At 39.2% G+C, this 13,665-nt stretch overlaps 1 protein-coding gene across 1 annotated transcript; it reads left to right on the plus strand.

Moving 5' to 3' along the window:
- The first annotated feature begins 1,366 nt into the window (after positions 1–1,366).
- Positions 1,367–13,426, plus strand: LOC140168798 (uncharacterized). Its single transcript, XM_072192207.1, has 5 exons — positions 1,367–1,370; positions 1,882–2,037; positions 3,986–4,070; positions 10,296–10,438; positions 13,197–13,426. The coding sequence occupies exons 1-4, from the start codon at positions 1,367–1,369 to the stop codon at positions 10,402–10,404; spliced, it is 354 nt and encodes a 117-aa protein (XP_072048308.1). The 3' UTR covers positions 10,405–10,438; positions 13,197–13,426.
- Positions 13,427–13,665: the final 239 nt, after the last annotated feature.

The raw sequence follows: 13,665 nt of genomic DNA on the forward strand, positions 1-13,665 counted from the left end.
CCCTCTGACAAAAAATGAAAGAGAAAATCTGGAGGGCAAAGAAAAGGAGCAAGGAGACCCTTTTCCATATAAATTCAACCCGATCATGGGCCAAAATAGTGTAAAATACAAAATGTAATACAAAATGGGCCAAAATACACAATTTTTGCACGTCGTTTTGTCCCAATAAAGCCTTTTTTTGAAGCTCAAATACATGGACAGTCTCTCTAAAAAACGAAACTGATATATGTATTTGCAACTGCAATTTATTTTCTCGTCTGTGCCCCCGAAATTTTATTCACCCCCCCCACCATGAAAGTTGGCTACGCCCCTGTATTTTGGGCTAAAATAGTCTTGTTTTTGCGCGCTTCGCCGCAACAAAAAGTCCCAGTAAACATAAGCGTAGATCCCAGGGGGATGGCACATACAATCATCCCCCCAATGTTGACGCCTGTATACATGTGTGTTTCTGACCAAATTAAGCTCATATTTGGGCATTTTAGCCCCCAAAGTACAAATTTTTGCGCGCTTTGCGTGTATGTAATCCACTTTTACATCAAATTTCATTCGTTTAGCTTCCAAATGGCAAACATTTTAGCATGTTACTTTAAAACATTTCCACAATTCCACATATTTTATATCAATGACATGCGTACAATTTCATTGCACTTGAATACAAATTTTAGTATCATTAATGCCATTTGAATGGTAGTGGAATTGAAGTAGTAGAAAGGCACATTATGATGGGGGGGGGTCAAAATAGTTTTGAACCTATTTGAGGGGGGGTCAAAAAAATTTTAGGTTCATTAAGAGGGGGGGTCAAAAAAGTTTTGGGTTCGCGAAGAGGGGGTTAAAAAATTTTCAACATGAAAAAAAAAATTCTAGCCCCCCACCAAAGTATTTCTGAACACTCCCTTAGGCTACTATTATTTCCTCTTACTTAATAAAAAGAAACGAAACAAGTTAGATTTATATTCTACCAAGGATCGACCGGGGTTCGAACCAGCAACCTATCGATCCATAGACGAGGCACTACAAACTATGCTACAAGTGGTTGTGCTAGAAAGCCGTCTATTTATTATGCTTATTGTTTACGGAATAAAGCGTGCGCACACGGTATACTATTACTATTACTAGTATATTACCAATGAATAACCCTAAACCTAATCCTAATCCTAATCCTAATCCTAACCCTAATCCTAATCCAAACCCTAATCCTAGTCCTAATGCTCTGCGCCGGGCAAAACAGGTAGGCCGGGAAAAACAGGTACCTGATCGACGCTACGAAGCGAATCCCAAAAACACCTTTTGATCGCTACGAATCGAGCTAAAATGTGACAACGGGGTGATAACTTCTCCCTTTTCCTGATGGCCCTATTGTTTGCAAATGGGTAAGAGTAATTACAACCTGTATTTGATCATCTCTTGGAGACACAATATTTGAAACTGGCGTCATCAGTTTATCAACTGACTTTGTCCTCTCGTCTAGCTGTGTGCCAGTCGGCAAATCTGGAATTCTGGAAGAGCGGACAAATTTCTCAATCTCGCTATATATGCAGAGAAATTAGTTCACGCCTTTGTTAGTTTCATGCTAGACTACTGCAATATTGTACTTTTCGGACTTCCTGAATGTGAGCTCAGCAAGATTCAGCAGGTACAGAACGCAGCTACAATAATGTACGTCATTCTTGGACAATGATGACACAATCACTTTGTTGAAACTTTAGGAATGGGCAATCATTACTCATGTTGTAATAAAATCTGGAAAAAGGCACCATGTAAATAATTAGATCAGTAAATAAGTAGATGGATAAATATATATATTTTCTAAATGATAGATATAGAACTATTTCCTCAAATCAAAATTTCATGATCATCCCACCTTGTTTATCTTTTGTATAGGTTTTCTGTGTCATCTAGAAGATGCATGTGTAAAGAAACCATGCCATCCTGCTATGCAATGCTTCACAGACCCATCTAATGGTGACGCTATATGCATCTGTGAAAGAGGCTACGAAGGCAGTGACTGTTCACAAGACATAGATGAATGCAATATATGTAGGTAACAAAAGTTCTCATATCGTATTAGCTATATGCTCCAAGTTTGGTTTGGGTAGGGAGGTAAAACCTGGACCCAATATTTTGGCCCCAAACAAGTGTGGGGCTTATGTTATTATCCAAATGGTTGCCTGTCTGCCTGGTTGTTTATTAATGAATATTAATGAGCTTATTTGCATATTGCATATTATTTATATTCACAAACCTTTGTTATATACACGCCTTTGTGTGGGAGCCACCTTAATTACGAACCGCGTAATTCTAGTTCAAGTAATGTGGACCCATCGATACCAAATTTAACACAGGTTTGGGCATTGATAATCTATGGTTTGGGAATAGGTGTAAAAACTGATAAAACAGTTTAAACTGTTTATACCCCTAAATATCAATCAATAAATCTATAACTTGGGCAATCACCTAACAAGAAGTTCCCATCTACTGTAGCCGACTTCATGATTTAAGATACCAATAGTTTTCCCTCCACAGCAAGCTAAAGTGAAATCTACAGGTTATTTGTATAAAAGAGTGATTTTAATGTAAATTTTCTCCAAATTTCAAGATATATTAGGCGAGTGAAGTTTTTGTATACTATACTATATATATTTATCTAATTCCATGTGCAATTTCATAAAATTTCACAACTATTTAGGGTGCATTTTGGATGATGAAATTTAGACCCTCTTTAATAGGATTCAGAATTATGCAGTACCGTAGGCCTACATGCACAGTATACTCTGGTAATGACCATGGTAATATCTTAAAATTGTTTTATAATATACAAAACTTGACTCATCCAATATAACTTGGAATTTAGAGAAAATTTGCAGTAAAATCAAATTTAATGCAGATACACTCCATGGGAAACTGAGCGCATGGATGCGTCTCATGTGTAAAAAATGTATCACCAAATTTTGACAACTTGTTATTTAAGTAAAAAAACATGTAATTAAGTTGATCTGTAATGACGAATTTTTATTCAAGGTTTCCGAATTTTGCACTTTTTTGGACTTTGATAATTTTTGGGCCTTGAATGCAAAATTCGGAAACCTCGCACAAAAAATCGTCACTACAAATCAACTTTATTACATGTTTTGTGACTTAAATAACAAGTTGTCAAAATTTGGATATACATTTTTTAGTCAAATTTGTTCATATTTTTTCTTCCATGACTGCCATCTTGGATTTGTACAAAGAAATAAAGAACAAAAAGGCTTGTATGAATCACGTAATCCATTTTCAAGGGTTACTGGAAATAATGAACGTTTTTTGAAAATAATGAATTTGAATCTGGAAATTATTCAATTTTGTGCCATTTTTACTTGGTGTCCATAATCTGTCCAAACTGCCTATTCAAAACACACATGTAAAATTGGCCACAACTTCAGAACCATTTATCCTATTGAGGTCATTTAAAGACTGAAATGCTCCACTTAATGAGCTCTTTAATATAAAGTATAATTCTACAATACTTCATGGCCATCCCTACTACTACTTTGCTGCTTCGACCAACAATACATCGTATACCCTTAACAGGCTAGATAATACCTCAGTTAATCATTTTTATTCAAATGTTTAAAACAAATGCAGTGCCAAAAATCTTTGGATAGTTGCTATGCTGTAGTATTTTTCACGTCTATCATTAAGCGGAAGTTCCATTAAGGGACCGTTCACAAACAATTGTTAGGGGGGCCTGATGCAAAAAATTTCCATCGCGAAAATTTGTCGCCCCCCCCCCCCTTTCAGATCTATAAATTCCCCCCCCCTTTTGACATGAAAATTATGGGTCAACCCCATAGCCCCCCCCGGTCAAAAAATTTAAGGGCCCCTTTTGCATCAGCCCCCCAGTGTTTGTGAACGGTCCCTAACTCCTTTCAATACATTCGTATTTCAAAACCAAGATTTGGTAATTTCTTATTGTACATTTTTATCATTCTTAATTCTTCGACAGGCACTTCAACAGTTATTATGGCCATTACAGTTGGATTTCTAGTGACCATAGTTATTATATTAGCTATTGTGATGTACTGTAAAAGGTATGGAAAATATTTTTGTGCAATCGGTCAAGAGGAATGGTATATGTGATGCGATCAAGCAAAATCAGTCGGAACTCGGAAATATTGATTTTGTGATATAGCCAAGCAAAGGAAATATTTCCTTTTGTTTCCTATTGTTTTGGAAACTCTTTAATAGCTCATATCTTTGGAACTGGTTGTTCAATTTTAATGGGGTTTTCCGCAAAATGCAGCTTTGCAAATGCTTTTTACTGTCCTATAAGAAACTGAAAATTAATATTTCCGAGTTCCGACTGATTTTGCTTGATCGCATCACATATGATGTCCATCGATGATTTTGCACTATACCATTTCAACAGATGTATACTAGGGATGGGAATGTTAAACGCATGTACCGTTAAAAGCACGCATGATTCGTTCAACATCTTGCAAATGCTGTAGACTTATATACGCAAGTCATTTTCAACCTTCAATTTTCCATTCTTCAATGTTAAACAACAGTTGAAAGTAACGGAATCTGAAGACGACCTTAATTATTTAGGCCCTCCAGGAAACTTGCTCAAAACATTAATTCTTTAACAATAATACGTCATAATAATGCATAGTTAGTTTCTGACATCTTAGGGCCATTGCCTTTGCAAATTTTACCTCATGTACGGTGCCATTGGTACTAGTATAACCTGTTCTGTGAGGTGCTAGCCTGAGTCCCTGGCCTCTCACTCGCAAAATGGCGGACAAACATGGCGGCGGCTCGTTCGAGGCCTGAGAACGATCCGTGCATTTTTTATGGAGGACTTTTTCATGCGCGACCCTGTATATACAGGGCCGCGCAAAACGCAACTCTAATTGGTGCGTTGAAATCTCAGCGCGCCTATTATCCATATATGGACTTATACAGTCCATATATAAAATATAGCCAGAGATAAAACAAATCAGCGCCATTTCGTCGGAATTTTAAACACCGATGCCGAAATTCAACCACGGCGCCGTGTGGAAGACACATTTTTGGACAGGATATACCGATTTATGGAATAATAAACAAGGTATAATGAACGGCAAGTGTTCAAACATCGCTTGGACCAAACTGGAAGCGAAGAAAGAGCATAATCTGATTTGGAAGAATCTGTGTGGATAGTATTGCCGGGAGTGCTGCTGTGTCATGTGTGTGCAACCGCAATGTATACTTTTATTACAGGTCATGGTAATGATGTTGTTTTTTACGTAATACCGTGTCTGAGCCTGAGTGACGACAAATTTAATCAACTCTATTCTAGTATAAAATAAGTTCATTCTTGCGGCAGTGTGTCTTTCTGTCTGCATCCCAAGTTGCCGTGCAAAAATGGACAATTCAATGCACCATGACCGTGTGCATGCATGCAAACCGTGTAATACGGGTGGCATACAAGGCATCACATTGAATGATTGATTGTACTTGTAGCCTGGCCTAGCATCTGACTTGGTAAGAGAATAGAATACTGCTACTTGAAAATATCGTGTCACTGCAATCATTTAATGATCAAAACTCTGCAAGACTCTCCAGCATTCATGTCATGTCTTTAATCAATTTAATGTCATGAATGCAGAATGTTGTACCAACAAAACATTTAGCGGATAGCCGTACCACAGCGAGGCCTAGGCCCGAGGCTAACCTGGAGAAATCAGTTGATTTGCTTTTATAAGCTTTTATAATTTATCTGTTAGACTATGCCTGATATGTCATGATTTTGCCCGGGATTGTTGCATGCTAGTTCCAACTTCCAACAAGTCATGAGGTGTACTCATGGTACTGGCACTGACTGGAGAGTTTTACGCTGATGTTGACAGTGTTACCGTCATGGCCATGCCATCATTATTATTGACTGTGTATACTGACTGTGACATGGACATGGACATGAGTACTATATGCCCAGATCTGACTGAACAAGCACCAATGGCATACCGCATGAGTATACAATGTGTCATCCTGTCAGAAGCTGCAGGCCTACAAAAGAAAAACGGTAAGCTTACTTGAACATGATGTCCTCTCCTGAGGTCTGGAATATAATTAGGCCCTGCCCTACGTTAGCCCCTGTTGGCCTAAAATATACTAGCAAGTCATGACTGTAGTATACTAAAAGTCCTAGCATATCCACCCCCAGCGTAGTTAGTATGCTAGCATGAGCTGCATCCATGACATTTTTTCCATTATTTTCATGGAAAGAAAGTCAACTATTTATGGAAATTATCAAAATTTAAATTTAACCTCTCAAAATTTACCAGACACGCCCTGCTGTTTGTCCATAGACCATTTAAAACATGGTCTATGGTTTGTCTTAATAGCAGTGATAGCTAAACGTAATAAGGGGAATGTCATTTTCTTTGGCAGGGGGGGGGGTCATGATGTAAATTTATGATCCCCCCTATCGCGGGTAAAATTTTTTATGACCCCCCATAAAAGAATGCATGTGGAGCGGGCGAACATTTTTAGTCACCAACCTTCAATAATTCTATAACCCCCTATTTTGGGTGAACATAACAAATTATAACCCCCTATATTTGGTCTAATGTATGACCCCCCCCAGTATATTCAGGACCCCCCTTAGGGGGGCTGTCATTTTCTACGGAAGGGGTGGGTCATGAATTATGTCGGTGACCGGAGTAAATTTTTCATGACCCCTATCTCAGTTCGAAAATTGTTATGCCCCCCTTCCGCCTACACAGACTGACTACAAATTATTCATCACTGGAACTAAGGGGCTGTCATTTTCTTCAAAAGGGGGTCATGAATATACTGGGGGGTCATAGAATTTTGAGACCAAAAAGTTTTTAACAACCAAAATAGGGGAATGCAAGATTTTTGCGCGCTCCGCGTTCCTTCTTTACACTAACGATCAAAATTTTTAACGTGTTTCGCGCACTCCGCTCTAAAATTTGGGCACGCTCCGCGCCTTACTTCCAGCCATGAATAATTTGTCTTCAGTCTGTATATAGGCGGAAGGGCAGGGGGTCATAAAAAGTTTTGACCCGCGATCGGGGGTCGTTAAAAATTTAGCTCGCGATAGGGGGGTCGTAAAAAATTGACTCCGGTCACCGACATATTCATGACCCCACCCCCTGCCGAATAAAATGACATCCCCCCCTAAGGCACGAAGCGCGCAAAAACTTAAATGCGAAAAAAGTGTGTGGAGCGCGGAGCGAGCCAAAATTTTGAATCATATAACTAAAGATTGTGCATACATTTTGATTGTAAGTTAAAAGATTGCCCGCGCAGCGCGCGCAAATTTTGGGTCACCACCAGCCCTTAATAATTCTATAACCCCACCCCCCATAATTTTGGTGTAAAAAAATTATAACCCTCCCTATTTTTAGTCAAAAAATGTTATGACACCCCCCAGTATATTCATGACCCACCCCCTTCCAAAGAAAATGACAGCCCCCTAAATAACCCGATAAATAACGACCACGTACAAATGATGTACATGTACCTGGGAATACAAATATTTCTAATTTTCTTTTCATTTTAATAAAAACAAACTCAAATGATTTTTTTTTCAAACTCTAAAATCTACTGTTAAAGAAGGCTAAGCATTCTTCTGGTTTTGACATGGTCTTGACAGGTACCGGTATTAAATGTATACATGAATGAATGAAATACAATAAAATATTAGATCAAGTCGCATCATCACGCAACAAAAATTATGAATTTAAAACATTTAATTTGACTTTCTACTGTGGGTGCACCGTAAAACTCGGCTGTACATTCTCTACGGCGCGGCATATATAAGTGTGGACTGTGTTATAAATATTGTTCACTGTAACTGCAAATATAAGAAACAAGCCTACCATCCATTTCAGGTCTGATCCATTTTGAAGTAATTAAAAAACAACAACAACAAAAACACAAAAACAATGAAGCCTTCGGGCGACACACAAGCACTAAACAGTATATACTATTATATAATACTGATAGGCCTGGGGAATATAAATCGCAGGAAAGAAAGCAATTATCATACAAAAAGAGCAAGTTTAAAATTCATTAAAATTCCTAAAACAGTTCACGGGCGAGTCGGAAGATAATTTACCCGGGGAAATTTCCTTAAATGGCAATGCGCCGTGCGACGCGAAGCTCGCGAAGTCGCACGCGTTTTATTAATGAGCTCAAAAGTCCACCACGCTCAGAACACGTTTGGTGTTCAGTCCTCGTATACAGCACAGTGTAGCGGCCGTGCGTATATTCGAGGCTGGAGGATTTAGTCTATGTGAGGTGCACCGCACCTATCGTGTATTCATGAAATCTTTTGACTCGTATTTCAACTTGACATTAAACGTACGAAAAAATAAACGGAATAACACATCCCTAGTTTACACAATGCTCCCTGATGTTTGCAAGCAGAAGTGGCCAAACTAGTTAAAACTAAAACTGTATAAAGTCTGATCCTTACTCCACTTGGCAGCGTGGATGCTTTTCAAACATCGAAGCATCAAGCCCGATCATCGCAGCGCGATGCAACATGTGCAATGCTCCGCGCGATGCTATAAAGACTGTAATCTGAGCCAGGTTTTTACAAGCTCAGCGGTGCTCATCGCACGGTGGAAATTTCGGTCGGAGTTGGAAAATGTTCAACTTTTTCTCATCGCGCTGCGATATCGCAGCCGTCCACACCTGTGATTGGCTGCTGGAAAATCAAGGTCGGTAGAATGACCTTAAAAGGAGATGCAGACCCCACATGCTTTTTAAAGATCGCAACATCGCGCGATGAAATTAAAATGTACATTTTAATTTCACGCTGCGATGTTTGAAAAGCATCGCAGCATCGCATCGCGCTGCAAAGTGGAGTCATGATCGGACTTCACACGATGAAATTAAAATGTACATTTCAATTTTATTGCGCGATGTTTGAAAAGCATGTGGGATCTCCATGTCCTTTTAAGGTCATTCTACCGACCTTTGGTATTCCAGCAGCCAATCACAAGCGTGCACAGTTGCGATATCGCAGTGCGGTGCGAAAAAATTGAACATTTTCCAACTCCATCGCGGACTGAAATTTCCACCGCTGAGCTCGTAAAAACATGGCAGTTTTTTAGCATCGCAGCTTCGCATCGCGCTGCGATATGGGGAAGTCCGATTCTTCATTGCAGCGCGATGCAATGCTGAGATGCTATAAAAACTGTAATCTGAGCCAGGTTTTTACGAGCTCAGCGGTGCTCATCGCACGGTGGAAATTTTGGTCGGAGTTGGAAAATGTTCAACTTTTTCTGCGAAGTAGAGTTTCCCCTCAGCATAGAACGCGCTGATTTCATCGAGCGATGCTGCGATGTTTTAAAAGCATGTGGGGTCTGCATCTCCTTTTATGGTCATTCTGCCGACCTTGATTTTTACAGTAGCTAATCACAATCGTGCACGGCTGCGATATCGCAGCGCGATGCTATAAAGTTGAACAAAATCCAACTCCATCGCGGACCGAAATTTCCACCGCGCGATGAGAATTTTTACCGCCAAGCTCGTAAAAACCTGGCTCAGATTTCAGTTTTTATAGCATCGCAGCATCGCTCCACATCGCAGTGCGATGCGATGCCGCGATGCTATAAAAATTGAAATCTGATTTTTGTTTCGATTGGCAGGGATGTAGGATCATTGGTTAATGAAACATACGCACTGTCTAAATTTGCTTTATCATGGTGAATTCTATAGCCATATCAATTAACAATTTTAACGATTACGTACGTTGGCGGGGTAGGGGTGTGTGGTATCTTTCCGTACATCACCGGGGTAGGGGTGTGGGGTCAGGGCCGGATTTACCTTCTTGGGGGCCCTGAGCCAGGCCAAAATTTGGAGGCCTTAAACTCACCATGAGGATGGCATGTACAAAGGTTTTACTCGGATATTTGGGCGCAAAGTGCGCGGAAAATATTAAATTCGAATGTGAATTTGCCGAAATAGTTTGTGTGGGGGTAAAGGTATCTACAGGCCTATGATAATTGTGAGAATATGTCCCCTATGCCTTGATCATCTCCCACTTCCCCCTCTCTCTCGAATTATATTGACCTATACACAAAAGGAATATATTCGCGCAATGTTATTTTCGCTGTAGCAACTTGAAATGCAAAAAGCGCAAAAATTGTCACTTTTACATTATATAAAGGTCATGAAAACGTTTTTTAAAACATTTTATATTTTAAAATGTCAAAATGTTAATTGTTATTGTATATAAAATACTTTTGGCAAACATTTTATTTCATTTCATTTCATTTCATTGTATATTTTAGGAAGAACACACCGGAACAACCATTATCTGTGTACTATTCGGTACCACCCCCAGCATGCCCAGATAATCAACTTGATGACCAACGTGATAGAGGGTATGAAAAGGTCTAAGAGCTGACAGAGATATGCCAAACTACAAAGAGCTGTACGTAGATATTCTAATTATGGTTGTGCCAAACTAAACATTACCACTGCTGCTACTGATCATTAACTCAAGACTGTAACAATGGTCTTTAAAAAAACTGCCCTCGATGGCGCATATGGGATGCAGTTACTTTTAGGGAACACTTTAAAAACTGGAGATAGAAAGCATTTTAAACAAGTTTCCCCCAACCTCCATAAAGATCGATTGGCGCGGTTTATTTTTGGCTCTTTTTTGCACCCATGCAGTACTTTTTCAAAAGAAAAAAAGGATATAAAATATATCTCCCAGCGTAATATCTACATTTTGAAATGAAACTAAACAATTTTGGGTTAAGAATGGACAGAAAAAGAAAAACAATTCTAATCCGCCTTACCTGGAATTGAACCTGGCACCTCCTGCACCCCAAGCAAGAATCGCACCACTAGCAGTGGCATGGGGAGCAGAGGGGGCACATGCCCTGGGCGCCACCCTTATTAGGGGCGCCGAATTGACCAATTCAGCATTGATTCTGTGCCCCTCAAGCGATGAAAGTCAAAATTTTCGCAAAATCATTTGAAAGCACAAAATCATTTTGAAAGATCAATTTATGACCGATATTCAACTTCATTATAACCAAATGAATGAGGGATATGCCTTATTTGTGCAAATCTTTGCGCGCGAGGGCGCCATTATGTATCCTTAGCCCTGGGTGGCACAACCCCTAGCTACGCCACTGACCACTGGACTACTCCTTCAGCTGTATTCATTACAGAAATTTATACACTATATCATAACATATCGGAGCCACATGCGAAAAGATACAGTCACTGACCGTTTAAGTAGTCCAGCCAATCATCACAATAGAGGTTATCCACATTACTCATGTGTGACTTCTAACAAAAGGCGCTGGTTCCCGTAGTATTCCTCATTCAAACCAATTCAATGTTGTATTAATTTAAGTTCTGTAAGGGGATGGTCAATGCTGGCCTTATTGGCCTTTCGATCATCTCCTCCATAATTGTCTTGTTTTATTTGTATGATGTTGAATTTCTTTGTATTTTGTTGTTTTTATTATGGAAATAAAGATTCATTCATAAAGATTCATTCATTCAATGCACGACCTCGGAGTTACCTGCATAACTTTGGTGGGCTGTTTTTTTAACAGTCATGGTTGCATATGCAGGTACTTCTTTTGAAAGTCCTAAACAAGGTATAGCAGTCGCTGATAGGATATGTAGCTAATAGAACACGGATAACCTCTATTGTTCTTTATAACACTGACATGTAGACTCTATAGCATATCGAATAAATTTCGTTTTCGAGTGATGAAAGTCAAATTTCATGATATAAAACTTAATAAAATAAATACAAATTTAATAAAATTAACATTTCAGTGAATCTGCAGACCAAGCTCTAAACATCACAATTAAAATTTGATATCAAGTTCAGGTAAAGAAGGCTCTAATCATTTCCTAGGACCCTGTTAAGTTAATTTCTGATGAAGTCTCATGTTTGCCCGAATCAAATATTACCAGCGAGGGGCAGAGGATGTTTAAAGACATTCCCACAACCCAATGGGGTTTCTGACCTTGTATGTCTGGCTTTTGTACACATGTGGTACGGTACAGTGGATCATACCTTGCATTGGGATTGTGTGCAAATATCTGGTATTTTCATCCTATTATTTAACATTCAAAACATCGAGACTTAGGAATAAAATTAATGCAGTGGGACAATATGAATGTTTCCTGTAAGAAAATCAAATATCAGTCATAAGTCCCAACTATTAGCTCGTTGGCTGCAATTTTAAAATTACCATTTTGTGTGTGTGGCAATGGGGACTTTGCCTTTAAAATTAGGTTATATTGATCAAATTTCCCAATCATAGTGCAGTGTAGGAATGCCTTTAAGCCTCCTCTGAGCGAGGGGAAAAGGAAATTCTTTTACAGTCTTTGTACAAAAATCGCTTGCCCCCCCCCCCCCTTTGGCCATGCCAAAAAATATTTGCCCCCCCTTTTTGACGTGCCAAAAACCTTTGCCCCAACCCCTTTTGATGTGCCATAAAATATTTGCCCCTCCCCCTTACACATGCAAGATTTTTGGGAACCTGAATTTAAAACCTTAAATTGTCTTATCATATATATAATATGAGCGCAGCGAGCAGGAAGTTTGACTTTGAACGTGTTCCTAACGTTTTCCTACACCTTTTTAGGGCGTAATATAGAAACGGTGCCCAAAATATCTGTGCCAATAATCGCTTTTTTTCGCCTGCCATGAAATATGTGCCCCCCCCCCCCCTATAGCCTAATTCACCACCTCGGGGGTACACATAATTGTTGCACCACCCAAAAATAGAATTGTAAAATAACATGTGACCGTGCATTCAGTTTTGTGGAGTGAGAGACGCTCTCCCTTCCCTTAATTATGATCGTATTTTTAATTAATTTATTTAGTCATATTACGAGTTATTATGAGTTTGACAGAATGCCAAAATTGATGTTAAATTCATGGTATAGAACATATGGCATGGCACTCACTGCATAGTCAAGTTAATTACCCTTAAAATTAACTATATGCTGCCCTCTATCACTCACTTATCACTCTGAATCACCATTAATAATCTACCCTCTGAGTCTCTCCAGTCTGATCCATGCCCTCTAATTCAAGAGAATTCATGTGTAATATGAAATGAACAAAGAGAAAAATCGCTATTCCACATTTTCCCAAACTCAAATTATGTATGTATTTACATAAATTATATAATATAATTATATTTCAGGAAAAGCAAACCAGACACGATCATACTCAACTTATCTACCAGACACAGAGGAAGATTTGGACAATCCAGGGGAGGAAGAATATGACGATACGGGAATTGAAATACCTCATGACAATATGGAGTATGCATAGGCGTAGATCCCGGGGGGATGGGGGGGATAAATCCCCCAATATTTTGTCAGGGGGTGGCCCATACAATCATCCCCCAATGTTGACGCCTGTATGTGTGTTTCTGACCAAATTAACCTCATATTTGGCCATTTTAGCCTCAAAAGTGCAAATTTTGTGCGCGCTTCGCGCGACATTATTACACTTTTGCATCAAATGTCATCAGTTTAACTTCAATATGGCCAAATTTTTCGCGTGCTTCGCGCGCATTTGTACCATTACCTTATTCTATTGCTGCTTTAAGAAATTTTTTCCAACCCCATCCTCCCCCCCCATGTCCAAAAGAAATCTACGCCACTGGG

This window comes from Amphiura filiformis, chromosome 13 (assembly GCF_039555335.1).
Source record: "Amphiura filiformis chromosome 13, Afil_fr2py, whole genome shotgun sequence".
Taxonomy (NCBI): Eukaryota; Metazoa; Echinodermata; class Ophiuroidea; order Amphilepidida; family Amphiuridae; genus Amphiura; species Amphiura filiformis.